Source organism: Thermobia domestica, chromosome 2 (genome assembly GCF_964235325.1).
Source record: "Thermobia domestica chromosome 2, izTheDome1.hap1.1, whole genome shotgun sequence".
Lineage (NCBI taxonomy): Eukaryota > Metazoa > Arthropoda > Insecta > Zygentoma > Lepismatidae > Thermobia > Thermobia domestica.
In genome coordinates, this window is record NC_137455.1 from 321661921 (window position 1) to 321681435 (window position 19515).

Sequence of the window (19515 nt, forward strand, 5' to 3'; positions counted from 1 at the left end):
CTTCCCTTAGCTGTCTAGACGTCCTTAGTGGGTCTAACCGGGCTTCGTTTACTAATCTCGCATCTTGGGCTTCGGTTGACACATGCGGACGACCAGGAGATCGTAAATTACCAGTCTGATCTGTAGCACCATATTTCCGAATCCATCGCCTTCCTGTAGAGGCCGGGACACCTACTCGCTGCTAGCTGCAGTTGCAGAATAACCTTCCAACTCCCATAAAGTAATTACTGCTGTACGTCTATCCATAGTTACCAATGTTCTGAGCTGTGAGAAGGAAGCAATAGGTAAAAGCTAGTACCTGACGTGTGATTGGTTACTTGCACGACCCGCCTATTGTGGGGAACAGCGTTGCCAGATCTAGCATAATGATGCTAGATCTAGCATAATTTGCATGTCTCTAGCATCTAGCATCTTGCTTTTAGCATCCTGCCCAAATCTAGCACAATTTCAGCAACTTATCAAAAAGCCATAAAACCTGGAGATGAGAAAGAAGTTGGTCGTGGGAAGAAAAAGAACGGCAGAAATGTATCCTCTTCCATTGATTCATACACTCGGTAAACCATACAGGCAGTCTTATTTTCCGAAGTAAGTTCGGAACGGCTTTGGGCTTTTTTTTTTTTTTTTGTGGCTCCACCCAGGGTTTTCTAATCCTTTAACTCCGAGGCATGGGCGGAGCTATGGGGGCCATTCTCCCCCAAAATTTTTGACAACTTCACCATCTTTATTTCTGACTTCATGATCATATTTATTCCTGAAATGACAGCTCCGAGACCGACCAAAAATCTGCCCCCCCCCCCCAGCAGACGATTCCCAACTCCGCTTATGCTGCGAAGTAATTTTCTTTCAAAATATGTAAAAAAAAAAAAACTTTGCATTCATTTATACGATATATACGCCATTGAGTCTGGCAACGACTGCAGTAATTTAGTTGAGTTAAAATTTTGGTGCGTGAAGTATTGAGTTCTATCCATGCATTCTTGCTCTCTGTGTATTTTAAGTTACGTTATCGTATCTCAACTTCGTTTTTTTTTTTTAACTCCTGAATTAGTAATTATGAGGATCTAGCATAATTTGACCGAATCTAGCATAAGTTCGATCAGGTTTTGGAATAATTCCGAGCTGTGAGTCTGGCAACGCTGGTGGCGAACGACTTGGTCAACGACTCGCGAAAGAAATCTGAAAATGGTGCGCCGTAATAATAATATTAAAAACAGTTTTTATATAGGAATATTAATACATACGAAAAGCTGTTTAAAGAATGAATTGTTATACTGACTTTACACGTATAAAAACATATACCATATACCAAACAGATTGAGCGATATGATGATAGCTGTTTTGAGACGAGCACTTTCGAAGTCCAACTTCGGGTATCTTCGGAAAACAGTAAACTAAAGCTGCTGGTTCGAACCTCCAAAGCCAACCTTAGTAATCGGGAAAAGATGTACAGATATGTTTTTCCTTCTGTTAAATATCATAAGACATGTTGAAATGGTATTAAGTGTAGAAAAAAGTAACATTGATTGAAATACTTAATGATACAATATTTCGAGACTATGTATTCACACTCTCGTTTCGTCATTGTGATTTCCATACGGAAAAGAGCATTTACGTATGAGCTCAGTTATATTTCAGAAGCAGCTTCCGAAAAGCGGTCATGTTAGCTCAGTGGTACACCACCGAGCGTTTAAATCGTGAGTTCGATACCCGTTCAGGTGAGATTCTTTTATGATATTCTACTTTCCTCAATGCATGAAAATTATGTAAAATAGTTACATTACAATTCATCAGTTGTATATATATTTTCATATCATCAGTTGTATATATCAATTGAATATATATATTCATATCATCAGTTGTATATATCAGTTGAATATATATATTCATATCATTTCACGACATAAGTAATTCTTATCTTTAAAATATAACATCTGATGTATTCACAGAACGTCGGTGTGTTATGTGTGAATATTGAATACAAATTTAAAAAATCGTGTAATAGCAATAAATAAGTTATGTAATGTATTTATTTGCAGCTACTTTCATCGCAGATAACTTCTCAATATTCGCATTACAGCATTTAGGTAGAGCATATCGAAAATCGGATCGTGGTTCAAGACAAAAAACTAGCTAGCCCCAAACTGTCACGTAAGAAATTCACGAATCGCAAAAGTAAAGTGAAGAGATTGAGAGCTGTAATTCCTTAATCGCTCTCTCTCAACTCTCTTTTATCTGCATTTATACATATAAAAGTGTATGTATGTATGTTCCATCATAACTCATGTATGCCTAGAGCAGGGTTTCTCAACCTGGGAGTCGCGGCCCCTAGGGGATCGCGAAGATAGGCGGGAGAGATAAATATAGTTAGAATATAATACCAGAAATTATTTTTAAATATTATTTTTAATTTTGTTCTGATAGGCATACTTTTATTTTTTATACACACTGTAAAGAACAATAAAAAATAAGTCTACTGAACATTTTCAAAGGGTGTAGAATTCGTGTTACTATTCGGTTCAAAGTCTTTTGTCGTCGCGAATTCTGTCGAGAAATTTGAAGCTTAAAATATACAAAACGATAATCATGCCTGTTGTTCTGTATGGTTGCGAACCATAGTCGCTTACTCTGAGGGAAGAACATAGACTGAAAGTATTTAAGAACAATATCCTTAGACGAATATTCGGACCCAAGAGGAACGGGAATGGGGAATGGCGGAAACTTCATAACGAGGAACTACATAATTTATATGGTTTACCCAACATTGTTAGGGTCGTCAAGTCTAGAGGCTTAGGTGGGCAGGTCATGTAGCTAGAATGGAAGAAAGTAGAAACGCTTTCAAAGTCTTGACTGGAAGACCAAACGGAAAACGACCATTAGGAAGACCTAGGCGCAGATGGGAGGACAATATTAAGATGAATCTCGCTGAGATAAGAATACAAAGTAGAAACTGGATCCAATTGGCTAAGGATAGAAGTCAGTGGAGAGCTTTTGTGAACGGGGCATTGAACCTCCGGGTTCCATAGGCCATAGAGTTAGTTAGTTAGTAGTGTTGTTTAAAAATGAATTTAAATCAAAGAGGTATGATATAAAACTAATGAGAACTGTATATAGAAATACTAGAAAAATACACATGAAACAAAACCTGCACATTGAAATACAATTAAAATTAAAACCTAATGAGATACCTAAGCATGGTATAATTTCACTAGTGCAGCAATGCCCGGTTCAATCTTCATGACGAACATTATCAAGCCATTTTCAACTGATAAGCGACTTCTTATCTTTGTTTTAATGTTTAACATAAAAAACACACTTTTGCACAAGTACGATATAACAAATGGAATTATTACTTTTAAAGCAGCAATCACCAGACCAGGATATTCTTCTCTCCTCATCAGGCAGAACTTGTCCAAGTCTTCGTTACAGAAAACCAGTTGCAAAGACTTGTCGCATGATCATTCTATTATTTGGTCAAGAAGTTGTGGGCTTAGATCGGATACGTTAATGGCCTCTTCAATGAAGGAGTTTAACATCCATCTTGAACTAGCACCTTCGTCGTTGGGAATATAGATATTACAGTTACTGTATCCACTGTCAGTGCCGGGCGCCGAAAAAAGGGGCCACACATTTCGGAGGAAGTGTGTTACTCATGTTAGGAAAGTGCATGTGCACATGTGTAAAATAGAAGGAAAAACGTAATAAAATGTGCTCAAAATTAAGGAAAGGTAGGGTTTATTTTGAAAATGTTATTGAGCTTCGTGCCAACCATGGTGGCGTTTCGTAGCTAGTCTGTCGACGTCACTCATATATACGGTGACATCGTACTATACTCTCGCCCCGGGCAATGATTTTCCATGGCACTGTTCACTATAAACAAAAAAATGGATTCTACTATTATAGAAATAGGTATGTTAAAAATCCCACACAAGCTTATTATAAAACAAATTATAAAAGGGTCGCTGGCAAGAGCGTGTGATAAAAGGGGATCGTGATAGGAATTGGATTGAGAAGCACTGGCCTAGAGTAATTTTAACCACATTTCTTATAGTTTCAAAAAAGAGTGCTGTCGGGTTACCTATGGTGAATGGGAGGGGGGTACATATAAAAGATTGCTAGAAAATGATCGATATTAGATTCATAGTTTTCGGGGTCGCTTAGATAAATAGTGAGACTTTCAATTTCGCTTAACTACGATTAAGCTCTCATTAGTAGGGATGGGCACGAACGACTTTTCTTTGAAACTCGACTCGACTCGAAACAGACATCTTTGAGGTCTACTCTTGGACTCGGCGAGAAAAATATCTTCCAACTCGACTCGGATTAGAGTCAAGTCGAACCAAAACGAGCCAAATCCTGTGTGTAGTCCTACCTAGACAATACATAGACAATAATTATTCTATCATCAATTATACTATTGTTACTACAAATAATAATAATAATAATAATAATAATAATAATAATTATTATTATTATTATTATTATTATTATTATTATTATTATTATTATTATTATTATTATTATTATTACAACACCGTGTACAAACATGAACGATAGATGGTTAATAAAGGAATACTAAAAGCCAGTTGACTGCCGACGTCGGTAGTCATGAAGTCTACAAGGCAAGGACATCGTTCATTACCCTAAGCTGTAAGCGTCGGTGGACTACAGATGGTCAACTATTAACCTCTCGCCAGAAATTGGTGGCCCCGCAGCGACGATCCGTGATGGTCCAAGTTCCATTTTGAAAACTTTACTACCAGCGGCAGAGACGCGATGAAACGCCAACGAACCACAAAATTACTCTCCCAAAATATGTTAAAATGCCTATATGTGTGATTTGTTTATATTTAGGTGAATCAATAAAACACAAAACAAATACCCCGGGGTGGACGCGAACTATCAATATTACGATTACTAGACACGCGTTCTTCTGACTTCCCCACGGAAACGATCATAAAAAGCTTGGTTGTTGAAGGATAAATCATTGACGTCTTAATTTAGCCAATCAGACAAACCCCTACATCTCGAGTTCTAGGAGATGATACCGTGAACCGTTTCAGATTTATTGCTTTCTGGTGAAGTACTATCCATGCGCAAAATTTGAGCATAATAGCCGACATGCATCTTTGGTGCCTCTTATCTTTAGTACAATTTTAACCAAAGATGGTGTGGGTCAATGAAAATTTGATCCACGACCCACCATGACCCACTATCACCCACCACCCAAATGACCCATTGGCCCACTCTGACCCATCAACCATCGTGATCCACTCTGACCCACCACCAACTATGAACCACTCTGAACCATTGCGACCAACTCCGACCCACCAAAACCCATCGACATCAACTCTGACCGATGACAACGTCCTCCTCTCCATTGACTAAAGAGATTACACTTGTAATAAAACAAGACTGTGAAATTATCACTTATCGGAGTGTGAATTTCTACCGTCATTGGCTCAAGCACCTCTTTGTTACAATACTGATGGGTCTGACCTTTACGATATATAATGGCAAAGTGTTTCTCATCTTCCGAATTAAAATGAATTTAAATTTATCATATGTAATTATTTCTTTGTTGCCTTACAGACACATTTCAGTAGAAAATAGGGTGAAATTTAAAAGTTTCGAATCAAAGAAAAGTAGACCAACGTAAAAAAAAAAAAAAAAAAAAAAAAGGAGGGAGAGGGAGAGAAACTAATTTTCTATATAATTAAGCATGCCGTACTAATTGAAAATGCCCATGTAATTAAGTTTAGAATACAAATTTTATGGCCATTTTTCTCTAACTTTATGGCTTGATTGCCTTATGCTCGGAACGCTCCATATATTAAACACCAGCTTCAGCAATTATAAATAGAAAGCAGTGGGTATAAAATTCAACAAAAACTTTAGTTTGCATTACTCAATTTTTTTTCAACTAATATCAATCGTTTTCGATTATTTTTACAAATAAACCCACTACCAATTTCCAATATATAGAAAATGCACCCCCGTCCCCCCGCTCATAAAAGACAATTTTAATAAATGCCAGGGCATATTCTCTTTATTTTTAATAAAGAGTTATATGCTGAATTTCAGCTCTCACTTGAACGGCTTGTGAGATACTAAATTTTTCGCAAAAATTCGGACTTCTACTCCCCCTAAGGATATGTATTATAATGAAAGTGACACGCGTATGACAACTTCCCAGTTGGGATTGGAGCCTGATTATATACCAAACGTCAATTCATTTGACTTTGCAATTTGACCGTGATGATTACACATAGTTACTTTCAATTTTTTATGATACATATTATTATTTCATATGTTACTGATGATTCAAAAATATTTTTTCAAGCAGTTAGCTCCTCTAGAATCTCACAGGCTGCAACCCAAAATCCAACTCCTACTATCCTATGACAATCCAAAAGTGACTGAACTTTTTTTTATTAGGAACAAATGACAAAAGAAAAATGGAGATCTTGAAAGTAAAATGTAGAAAAGCACGGTGCCCCCAATAACTACATATTTCTCCGCCCCTTCATTCCGAACTTAAAAATAAAACTTAATTCGAATATGGTTAACTAGTGAATTTATTACAGTTAAATTCCACTCACTACATGCTACAGCTACAACTATGTAACAAAAAATAACAACTGTGAAACATGTTCTGAATTACTATTACATTTCTTACGCTATTATTAAACATATTAGAATAGTAAAAGAGGATTGTTCGTGAAATAGTATATTTGCTCATGATTTTTAACTTTTTCATACGGAAAAAAATTAAAATATTATTCAAGTTTTAAAATTTGCACTCTGCAAATATGTTGCCCTCTAGGCAATGGGACTAATGTGGACTAATGGGAAATGCTGCACTGTTATGGGGCGTTTACACTTGGTCGATTTAGTCGCACGACTAAATCGACTCGCTGCATTTGCCGACAAATCGAAGCAACTAGGCCGAATCAGATCGATGAATGTGTTCAATTATTTCAACCACAGAAAATAGAACGTCTTTCAATTCAGTTGCCAGTCGATTAGTCGCCTTCGATCAACAAGCGATTAAGTTGAAGTCCCGTTTACACGGTCGATTAAGTTGAAAGTGACGTCAATTCAACTGAATCAAACGCAAATCGACTAAGTGTGAACGCCCCATTACGATTCGATTCTAATATCGGTTGATTTCGATATCTTTATGTCGCTACGTAACCACCCTGGGTGCTAATGGGAGCTTAATTGGACTTGAATTGAAAGTAGAGCTATTCACCTAAGCGACCACGAAACTATGGATTCAATACTAATATCGACCCGTTTCTAGCATTTTTGATATGTATCCCGACAGTACTCTTTTTCCAGACTGTAAGAAATATAGTTAAAATTGCTCTAGATATATCAGAATTATGTTGAAACACACACATAAATCCACTTTTATATTCTGTATAAATAGAGAGTGAGCGAGCGAGCGAGAGAGAGAGGGCGACTCAAGGAATCACTACTTCCACATTGCAAAAGCATATATCAGGAATTGAATTGAAAATCTATGTAAAGACTTTCTGCTGTGGCATGCTTCATAAGGACAGTTCCAGTCTGCTCACGTGACCTTTGGGGTTCATGAATTTTTTTGCGAGCGTTCCGACTTTGGATTCTCTGTTTATACCCTCTGTTTATGCATCGAATAACTTTTCAAGAACATAAATGACATTCTGTATTATGAATGTTGAGAATTACTCTCTATATGACAAATAGCTGCAAATAAATACACTACATGATTTATTTATTGCTATTGAACGAGTTTCTTAACTTGTATTTACATCCTCATATATAATACCGACCTACTGTGAAAATTATCTCAGATGTTATATTTTAAACATAATAATTACTATGTTCTGCAATTATTATGTTATATATAAACAACTTATGTATTTTAATGTAATTATTTTATATAATTTTTCATGCATTGCGGAAAATATAATTTTAAAAAAAGTATAGACCCAGATGAGAATCGAACTCAGAACCTTATGATTTGAAATCCGACAGCTTACCAATGAGCTAACACAAGGACTTCTAGAACTAAGCTTCTAGCGATGTATAACGGATCTCAAGATAATTATGACATTCATATCCATTACAAACGCTGTTTCTGTTCTACTTTGACTTTTATTTTAGTACTCAGGCGATAATTATGTTCTATTTCTTAACTTTGAGAATTCTTTTACATATGGAAAGATTCTTTAACGTATTTAAATGTTCCATTACGTATAGAGAGCTAAATGACAAACAAGCATGTGTTCACATTAATAAAAGGTTTCGAAATATTGTATCATTAAGTATTTCAATCAATGTTGCTTTTTTAAACACTTGGTAACAAGTCTTATTATATTTAAAAGAAGAAAAACACATCTGCAAACTTTTTCCCGATTGCAAAGGCTGGCTTGGAGGTTCGAACCTGGCTTACTTTTTCCCGAAGATACCCGAAGCTGGACTTAGAAAATTTTTGCCTCAAAACACCAATAAAGAATGCGCTCAACCTTTTTGAGACAAGGTGTACAAACCGTGTCGTACGGTTGTACGTTTCTCAAACAAATCCTACTAACAAACTCAAAGTGCTTGCAAACTACATTATAAAGACATATGCTCCTGTCTGGTTCGACAAAAAGAGATATCAATCAGTGAAATATGGACCTAAACATATTTTGAAGGTAGTTCAAAGAATTAGACATTTCCCAAACAACATTAAAAGAATCATCGATCCTGTGATTGAGAGAAACGCGTTCTTCTATCATCCAGAGAACATATTGTTGGCTATGACAGTGGATGAAAGACAACAAGTACGATAGTTGGGTTACAGGAGATTGCTCGAGGCAAGAAATCAAGATCAGAAGGGGAAATCTGTCAGAACTTATGGCACCTTCAACAAATTTTGATACCACGGACTACACTGACCTGATAGATTGGAGAAAATGTAAGCTGTGTCCTCTTCTAGTGCTCGAAAGCTTAACAACAGAAACTATCTTTATCACTTATATATGACAAATCTGGTCATGAGTTTGACTTCTTAAATTTTCCATGTCATACTCAGGAAGTTGAAAGACGTGTCAAACTTGTTACAGAGTATGCCAGAAAAGTGTGAGGGCAAAAAACAGAAATGGCTACATTAGAGCAACTTTGCTCTCAAGACTCACAATGCCAAAATTTGATAAAAAGAAATCTGATTTAAGGCAACGTCCTTGACTAAATCAACATAATTTAGTACTGCCTAGTTGGTAGGATGGTTGGATGGGATGTGGGTGGAACTCGAATTACAGCCACCTTCTCGTGGTGAGTTCTGGGCCATTTCATTAAAAGAAAAAAAAAAGTTAAGAAATGGACGAAGAGTGCAAAATCATTATGAAAATCAAACATGACTTCACACAACTAAAATAAAATACGTAGACGCTATAGAAATGAAAAAAGTAATCTGTATATTTCTTGCGTAAAGAAAAATTTTGGTGTTTTTAATAATTCTTTTTCAAATTTTAGACCGTTTGCGCGAACTGAAGATCCAACGTGTGATCTTTTTCGTTACTTTTCCATTGATTAGTATGCAAATACGCAACTTTTGAGCTCCATTTGAATTCGATACTCGAAAATTTGATTTTTCGCTCCATCCTAAAACATACGAGGCGTGTTCGGAAAGTAACCTCCAATTGGTCACTATGCGTGATGTAGTGGGGGCAGTGTTACCATCTTTGCACAGACATGCGCGGTACATCAGTCTGCATCCAGCCGTGGTAGAGTGAAGTTTGTCTTATCACTAGTTCCACTTTTGTAGCATCTCAAAATGTGTGCTGCAATAGAAAACTCCGCCAAGTGCGATCTGTTATATGTTTTCTTACGGCAAAACAATATTCGCCAGCAGTTATTCATCGGGAACCTTGTGCCATGTATGGCCCAATGTGACGAGTGAAGTTGTTCGTGAAAGGGTTCATTCATTTAAAAGTGGGCGAACAAACATTCATGACGAAGAGAGGAGTGGCAGGCCATCAGTGGTCACTGACGAACTTGTTCAGAAAATTGATGGAAAACGTTTCATAGACTCGGAAGAAGTGGCTTGGATCACAACGCTTTGATAGTGATGAGGGGTTAAAAGATGGAGTCACAGGCTGGCTCAAGACACAGACGGGAGATTTTTATGTTGATGGAATTTCTAAGCTAGTGCAGAGATATAATAAGTACTTGAATGTTTATGGAAACTATGTTGAGAAATAGAGCAAGGAAGTAGTTTTCAGATGTGAATATTAAATTTTTCTCATTGACTTTGGTGTTTCTTTCTTAATCAATCGGAGGTTACTTTCCGAATGGCCCTCACAGTTCTATCACTTAACCCTCCAATTAATTCAAGCATGCCATTAAGTGTTCATTATTAGTTTAATACTACTCATGGTTTATATATTAGTGCGGTATACAAAGAATACAAGCATTATAAAGCAAGTAATAACATGCATTTTGACGCTGGATAACATTTAAGATTACATAACTAGAGTTAAACGAATGTAAGCATACAGCACAAGTTGAAGAAGTGCTTCGTTTTTTCACAAGAAACTTGCGCCCTCCTTTCTCATCCATGATGTAACAACCGCCTTGGTAGTCGGGTTGATCATCTGACTCCGATTGTTGTTGCATATGCCTATTAGAAGATTACTAAGTGTTAGTAATTGTTAGTTTGTTAGGTGAAGGTGTGAAAAACGGAAATCATTAGACTTACAAGTTCATCAACCAGGTACAAGTATTGACTTCCTGCCCTAAAAGAAAATAAACTGCTTTGAAAATTCAATGAAGTAATGCAAAAGTTATATTTATGTGTAATTATAGTGATTCTAGTGATCTCATTATTATACATTAGAACAATTACTAGAAATGTAGGAAAACTATCATAAGCAACATTTTTTTTTTAAATTTAAAGGTAAGTCTAAAAAGAAGAAGAATTTAGGAAAAAGTCATCATATGCTTGATGATCAAGTACTTTGTTGTGCTACTGTCATCTCCGTAAGTAGGCTTTAAATCACAAAATATGCCAAAGCGAGTTTGCGCATGAACTGAGGAATTTTTTGGGGCCGTAATTAAGAAATTTGTTGTAGGTTCAAACTTTCCTGATTCCATCGTGTGAAACGAAATGCTTGTGAGCATTTTCTACTTATGTACGCAATAGTTTGAGACCATAAGCATCATTCAGCATAGGCACCAGTAACCCCCACAAGAAAATTGCTGTATAGTTTGATCAGTGCCGGATTTAGGTTTTGATGGGGCTCTAAGCTATTGAAAAAAAAGCTCGTATATGTCAAGCTTTACGAGCTCTTTATACATCAAGCTTTGTTTTTCAGCGACAAAATATCACCGTTTTTTACGTTTTAATATATTTTATAGACGTAATGGATATCTAAATTGAAACAAGGGCCTATTATAAGTAAGGCTGTGAAACGGGGGTTCCATTATATGTGGAGCTGATAATTGGGGTCTCATTACAAGTGAGGTTGATAAATAAAGCTCTATTACTTGCTTCATAAAAACCTAGTACTTAACAATACAAAACATCATTGTTGTATGTGCGTTTTATCTTATTTGCTTTTCTTTGTTATTTGAAAATTACATTACAATAAGTTTTTTCTTTAAATTTTTTGGGCCCCCAAGCGAGTGGGGCCCTAAGCTATAGCTTGTTTAGCTTATATGTAAATCCAGCACTGAGTTTGATCGCCATAGGCCTTCTTATCCTACTCTTTTCAGATAAAAAAACCTACAAAAAAAAAAAAAAAACATGTACTACTAATGCCAATTCAATTTGCGCTATGAAAATACATTTTTTCATACTTGATACAAACCGCTATAGAAGATAGAGGTTGGTGAGGCCTGTAAAATTTCACAAAGGTCAGGTTGACGAAATTGTTGTTTACTTTCACTTAAGAATTGCCTCTTTTATCTTTAGTAAAGTCAGAGTTAAGCAAAACCTCTTCTATACCTTTCGTAAAGGTAATGCTTAATATTACCAAAATAGCGAATAATAACTATCTGATATTCTCCATGAATACATTTTATTCTTTCCCGCAATTGCTTCTTTGTTCCATTTCCACTTACGACTAAGGTATCCTCGTCGCCATAAGTGCCTTTACATCGCAGTGACGGGTATGTGACCGCGCAGTACTCCAAGGAAGGGATGGTTGTATAAGAATTTGTGATTAATTTTGAAGAGTTTTTATTTTGACTAGGGAATTAACATAGGTGAAGGGAGTAAAGACACAGATTTGAAGCATCAGTTCACTGCTATTGAAGCATCAGTGCACGAAAAGATTCGTATTCTCAGTTTTTCTATTTATTGTTTTATATGTTAAGTTAAACACCACAATATGTATCACTGATATCGCAGATCGTATTATTTTTTAAAATCGTGTTTGTAACCTATTGTCAAAACATTCACCTCCAGACATGATGTAGAGAGAAGAGAAAGAGATACGACATCTGTAATATATGTATATGTGATTCACTAAGTAACTGTAGAAATTAGTTAAAGGACAGATAAGAGAGCGAAAAGGAGCTCTAGAAGTCTGAACTTTTTAGAAACGTCCTAGATAGGTGAAAATATAGTTAAAAATTGCCAAAGGTATCATGTAAATTACCTCTCTTTTCTTATATTCTAGTATACTTTTCCTTTCACATCCAAACATCTCTATTCAGAATTACGAGATAAAGGTGGAGAGAGAAACATTCCCATTTCAAGAATTATATCAGGAAAAAAATCTTTTGACTTAGACTAGATTCGAACTCGCAACCCTTGCATCCATGGCTCAGCGCTCTACCGATTGAGCTAACAACTACTGTTGAAAAAGCCAGATTTCTACAACTACCGGTTGCTGAATGGTGTGTATTAACCAAGTTTGCCGAGATAATTGCTTCATATAGCTATAATAATAATAATAATAATAATAATAATAATAATAATAATAATAATAATAATAATAATAATAATAATTATAATAATAATTATAATAATAATAATAATAGTAATAATAATAATAATAATAATAATAATAATAATAATAATAATAATAATAATAATAATAATAATAAAGCAGAAGAACAACATAATCTAAAAAGTCACATATGTTAAAAGTTTGACGTGCAGAGTAAGTCCTAATATGAGATTTTATTAATTATATATAATAAATGTAAGCGTGGTTTATTCGTGTGTGCTACTCAAACTGCGCAACTCACTACCTAGTCCCATAAGGGTTGTACGCTTATGGTACAGTAGCCTTGCGTCCTCCAACCGTGAAGAATGTTTCTGTTTGAACCTATGCGTGCCCAAAGAGGAAGGAGATTGAAAGAAAGAAAACTGGTTTAGAAGCGTGTCTTTCAGCTACTACTCTATACAAGACGTGCATCTACGACTTAACGTGGAACCCGAACCACACGACTCCTGACGGGAATCGAAACCCATATCACCTCTAGTTCTATCATGGGAGACACAGGAACATGTAAAAATAATCGAAAATTTCTTCTATCTTTCTGATAAAGAAAATAAAGTTGATACCAGATATAAATAACGAAAAAACATATGAATTTAAATGTAAAATTTGAGTCCAAAATACCCACTTATAAACAACTGCTGAATTTTAGAAAATAAAGACATGTAAATTGAAGTTATGTGATTAACTTGGAGCTTCAAAAACCAACACCCAGAAACCGCTGTGTAAAGTCTAACTGATGCAAATTTTTTTATTGCATAACTTGCTTTCGTCTAGGCGGGAGTCCGCCCCCAGACGCTTGCATTTGCTCTTTCTCCGACCTCTCACTTCTCATATCCCTAAGACCTCTGATCTTAAGTGGTTTCGAGATATGGCTATCTTATTGTAACAATTTCAACTCCCAACTTTGACTTCCTGCTGTTTTTCTTCTAACCGTAATATATATACTCTTAAGGGATTTTGGAATATGGCCAATCTATTTTACCAATTACAATTTAAACCTTTTTTTTCTAAGGAAAAATGAAAAAACGCAGAAACATGTCTTTAATTGTTTTACTTGCAAAACCTAAACACCAATTTTCGTTCCCGGCGGGAGCTCATGTATTTCGAATTCCACGTTAATCAGTAGGTTAACGTTTCATATAGCTTCGCTACTGAATGGGACGTTAAACTCAAAATCAACTCAACCAATTTTCATGTCAATAACCTTAACGATTTTCGAGTTATGACCATCCAATTATAACAATTGTAACTTTACCCTATTTTCTTCCTTTCTAGGGCAAATATCATAAAAACGCTTACATACATATCTAATTATTTTAAATGAGAAGTCCATATACCAAATTTCATGTCGTTAACACTCAAAGATTCCAAGGTATGGGCATTTTAAGATAATTGCCACTCCTCTTTCTCCCTTTTCCCTTCAAATTTCCAAATATTCTTCTTTTAGTGGAACCTTACATTACAAATCATATGCCCTTTCTAAACTTCAAGTTTCTAGCTTAAGCGGTTTGGCCTAGCGTTGATCAATCAGCCAGCCAGAACTTGTTATTTTATATAGAAAGATACATAATAAAGCAAATTAATGACAAAAATATTACTACAAAAGCAATATAGCAAAGAACTCATATACTGTGTTAAAATATGTAGATATTCATTCATTTGGTAAATTTCATAAAACTAAGGGCACAAGCTTAGCGTACGTGCGTTTGGCGTGGGAGACCCAGGTTCGATTCCCGGTGGGAGCTCATGTGATTCGGATTCCACGTTAACCAGTAGGTCTACATATCATATAGCCTCGGTGCTGAACGGGATGTTAAACTCAAAATCAGCTCAGCTCTGCTAAGGGCATAAGCAGCGTGGACCTACGGCCTTTTGGGTCCAACCACAGATGACAAAATTACACTCCTATTGCTTTACAATTGCTGTAAATCTCCCTGCTTTGGAAATGAACGGAACTTGACATTCGCTTCACCAACTTTTCTATTTCGTGTGTTCATTTTAAAGCCGTACACAGCGCATGAGGGCATTGCTAAAGTTTTCAAAGTCAATGTAAGAAATACAGATGAGTTCTATTTACACAATGTGTACAGTAGAAAATATTCAATAATATTCCACATAGAAAATATCATACACAACAGTGTGTAAGAAATTCATCAAATGTTTAAAAATCAAAGAAAACGTACTTCAACACAAATGCAATTAAAACCTGACTCTGAGAGCGCAATAATGTTATCTTGTTCGAAGGGTCAGTGATTTTGTGCCGAACAGGCTGAGCGTGGGCTTACCCTGCCTTATGTTTCGCAACATTGCTCTTGGTCAGGTGGTTTATTGCTTGTGCCTTTAGGTATTTGCCCTAAAGCTATACAGCGAGTTGTGTGCGTTCTTCCTTCCCTGCCCCTCGCTGGCGAAAATATTATTTGCTTTTCATGCATTAGGATAAGGGGCAAGACAGCTTGCGACCTTGGAAGGGAGCTTCAAGCAACCTTGGGAAGGGAGTAACATATAAAATGATCGAAAATGACAACCGGTGTTCATGTAGAGTTCATAGTTTCGAGGTCGCTGAGATGGTTAGGCGTAAAGCTATCAGCTATTTTCTGTTAGTGATTTCTTCATATAACCAAGTTAACGAATCAGTGATAGAACGTTCACCTCTGGTGCTTGGTGTCACGGGTTCGATCCCAGTCCCCGCCAAGTGAACTTTGTGGTGGATAAACACAGTGTGCATGGGTTTTCTCGGAGTTCTCCCGTTTCCTCCCACTTTCTTCATTCCACCATTTCATTCATTATTCATCATCACCGTCTCCTTTAGCCTAACCGGCATAACCGCGGGACGTAAAACTCAAAGATTTCATTTCATTTCATTTTCAAGTTAACGAACCTTGACTTACCTGCGTACAGTGATTGGTTAGTGTGTCCTCGATGGCTATTTTTACTTTTTCCATGATCATCCCATACCATACAGTATTTGTTATGTTTTGAAAAAGCTTGATTCTATCAATTCGTTAAACAACAATGTTTCTTTTTTTTTCTAATCATGTTTCTTAGTATTATCCTCTTCATTCTAACTAATTTAAATATTTTCAATAATTCAGAATTTAGACTAAAAAATGTTACAATGATCAAGAATTGTATAAGAAGAGGACTCTTCATTTCTAATCATTGTCATAACCGGAAGGGAAAGCTTTAAAAAAAATTGAAATAACTTAGCAGACGTAGAAAATCGACGGAAATAATAAACATCAACTATTAGTTGACTCTTAGAAGTATAGTATATAGTTCTCAACTCAAGTAGAAGATGCACTCTTTGCTTCATGAAAATAATAAACATTTTCCAAAAATAATTACAGAAAAGTAATTTCATGACATTTACTGAGCGAACGTAGGTTACTGGTTAGCGTTGACCTTTGTAATTGGGAGTCTCCAGGTTCAAATTTCGATACGAGGCATCCTGACTAGTGATTTTGCAGTACCACTGGGCGAATACCGGGATACTTTTAATACATAAGCTTTGGGAAATTTTCTTGAAAACTTTGTTCTTATGTTGTTAATGTTTCAGTGTGAAATGGCATTTTGCTGCATGGAAAATATTTTTAGTAAACAAAATATAGTAGATGAATGGTTAGTATAAGGGACTCCTACTTGTTTTCTTTAGGTTCAAATCCCGACTGTTCTTATTGATTTTTTCTTTTAGTTACGCTCATATGTTGCGCTCCAGAAGTTCAATTTTGAATTAAATGTAGTCGCAGCTAGTTTAAACTGAAATTATTTTCAAAACTTTTTGCTATTATATGTTTTTGTTTTACTTGCGATGTTTCAACTTTGATATTAGATCTTAGACCTTAATGTAACTCATTTTCCTACGTCATATTATGATGAATGTTTTCATAACAACGATAGTCGGGCGGTAATACAGAATTCCATTGTTACTGCAGGGCCGGATCTTGAATCCTGCGAACTACGCGTTCGCAGGAGGCGCCAGGTGAACAGGGCACCAAATTAGAAAAATGAATTTTGTTTTAAATGTAAATATTCATTTTAAAAATGTTATGATGAAAAATTTTCCTCATATAGCTTCGAATAAATATTGTACAGACTGAGATACAGATAAAATACATCAAAAGGACAATAAAGTCGAATCTTCGCTTGGTTGGCTGTAAAACACCCCTTTACAAATGAAATGGACTCGCACATCAATTTCTTGCTGTATTGTACTGTGGAGTTACAACCACAGTTATTTGCTCAATTATCAGTTCTTTACTGAAAGAATGTGGGGATAGCACTTTGCATGGCAAGAGAGAAAGTACGTGGGGATCTGAGCAGTACAGCGCTGAAGTAATTAATTGGGGATGAATGAAATGAAATTCATGTTTTCTAATAGAAGAAATCACAGAGACACAAAGGTTAGGAAAGGAAAGGGTTTTACTGTACCTCAGCCATTTCGATATGATGAGCCTCTTCAAATATCGGGTGAAGCCTTATCCTCCAATTCGTTGAGTGTTTCCGTCTGGTATCGATCCCGGACCTCACGTTCGAGAGTGAAGAACCTCTCGACCTCAGGGCAACAGCTCCCAGATGTCCTGGCCTCTTCAGAATGACACCTCTGTCATGCAATGGTTGGTGAGGGCCCAGGCGTGCCGACCGTCTTTCAATTGCTGCTACGACGACTCTTCTGAATAGGAGTCCAAAGTGTGTTTCTGGCGGCTTCTGTCACACTTCTCACCTCGAGGGTCCCGTGTCCCCTGGTTTTGTTCTACTTCTTTGCTTTCGCTTCTTCCTGGTGCTCCGCACGTGGGTGACCAGCTCATCACAATTATCTTGGTCAATAGGGAAGTTTGTTAATTGCTGAAACGGCGTGGCTGAGCTTGTTTTGATGAAGTTACGGAAACTAGGAAGAGAATGGTAAGCATGAATTTGTATTGGGATGAGGTGACAACATAGGGAAGTATCTTCTTTATTATTTAATAATTACAATTTCTTGTTTGAAGAACAATAACAACATACAGGGAGAATTCAAAATAGGCGCTAAGCCTGATATCCTCTAGAAATTGATGCCAATGCCACACTCACAAGAGATGCTAGTTTGAGGAAAATTTCCATGGCACAGGATAGATCTTTTAAAGAGGGAAAAGGGATATTTTACGAATATGAGATAAAATCAATGTAAATTTAGCTTTCCAACAGATGTTGTATTAAGCACTATGACCGTAGAGCTAAAGACTGGTATTCTTTCCCCAATCCCACCATATGCACAAAATACAAATATAACAGTCTCTTCATTCCTTTCTCAACAGTTAAGGGTTGAGAAAGATCACCGTAAATGAAATGCACATTATCAAAGTTGAAGCAAGCATGGGCACCCAAAAGGGGACGAAAGGGCCGGGCCCCACCTGGCTTACGATAAGTATAATGTATATGTATAATTTCTTAAGATTTTCTTAATACAAATAAAAATACCAACGTAATATAGTAACGAGGGAGATGACCCCCCTAAAAACATTCTTCGGGCCCCCATGCAAGCAAGTAGGCTTTCTTGTCCATTCGTCCAGGGAGTGGAGCGAATACTAAGAAAAGACGGGCGGTACAAATGGGTTCTTTAAAAATCATTTCTGAGGGAAATTTTAACTTAAGTTCCTAATGACTCACAATCGCTGTCCAGTGCTTAATGGTCACTTTGTTAATATCTATTAGTCATTTGTCATTCGTCAAGATTTTCATTTCTATCCTAAGTCATTTTGTTTTTGTTTATATTTTTAATTTATAATGATGTGTGCTTTCACTTTTTAATAGTACTTTGTTTTTCATGTAATAATAATGACCAACAATATAAAACCAAGTGAGCATTTTATCGGAAAAGAAAGCTACAAAACGTGAAAGAAGATAAGAGGCAACCGAAGGCTCTAAAAAAGTTTCTTTCGAGTGCTGGACAAAATTAGACAAATATTGAGGTGGGGAGTTGTCAATATCAGTCACTGTTAACGAAGCATTTGCAGGTCGACATTCTTTTGAAGCTGACAAATTTATTTTAACCTGATTGCAGTAATTTAATTGTTGAATTAAAATGGAACGATACGGTCATTTCGGTTACGGATCTGAATTAAATTTCATGTATTTCAAAATTTGTTTGAATACAATTAGTTTTCACGTGGCATATAAGTATATAACTTGAAAGGATATAATCGAAAGCGACGAAAGGTCATTTGGATGACAAGTATTTTTTTCAGTACTCTCACTTTCAATCACAGCAGCGTATACAGATGCTCGTTTTATTATGACAGATAACAATAATTATTAATCCATTCTCTGCTAATAAATTTAGATGGAGCGATATTTTAAATTAGTAATAATTCTAATGCAAAGTAGAGTTTTGATTATTAGTTACTTGTGTTCAGGGATGTAACGACATAGGTGCTACGGATGCGCAAGGGGCCAGGTCGAGACAGAAATTTCCAGACAAAATTCGAGTCGAGACACGGCTCTTCCAATAGAGAAATATACATTTTTCGAGTCGAGCCATCACTTTTACAGCACATTT

General features: G+C 36.2%; 1 protein-coding gene across 1 annotated transcript in view; it reads right to left on the bottom strand.

The window, feature by feature from the left end:
* unc80 (unc80, NALCN channel complex subunit) overlaps positions 1–19515 on the bottom strand; it is a gene marked incomplete in the record, with an annotated part of 366946 nt that overhangs the window by 156901 nt on the left and 190530 nt on the right. Inside the window, 1 exon segment of the mRNA XM_081749034.1 lies at positions 10730–10766. Coding sequence (XP_081605160.1) covers positions 10730–10766 — 37 coding nt within the window.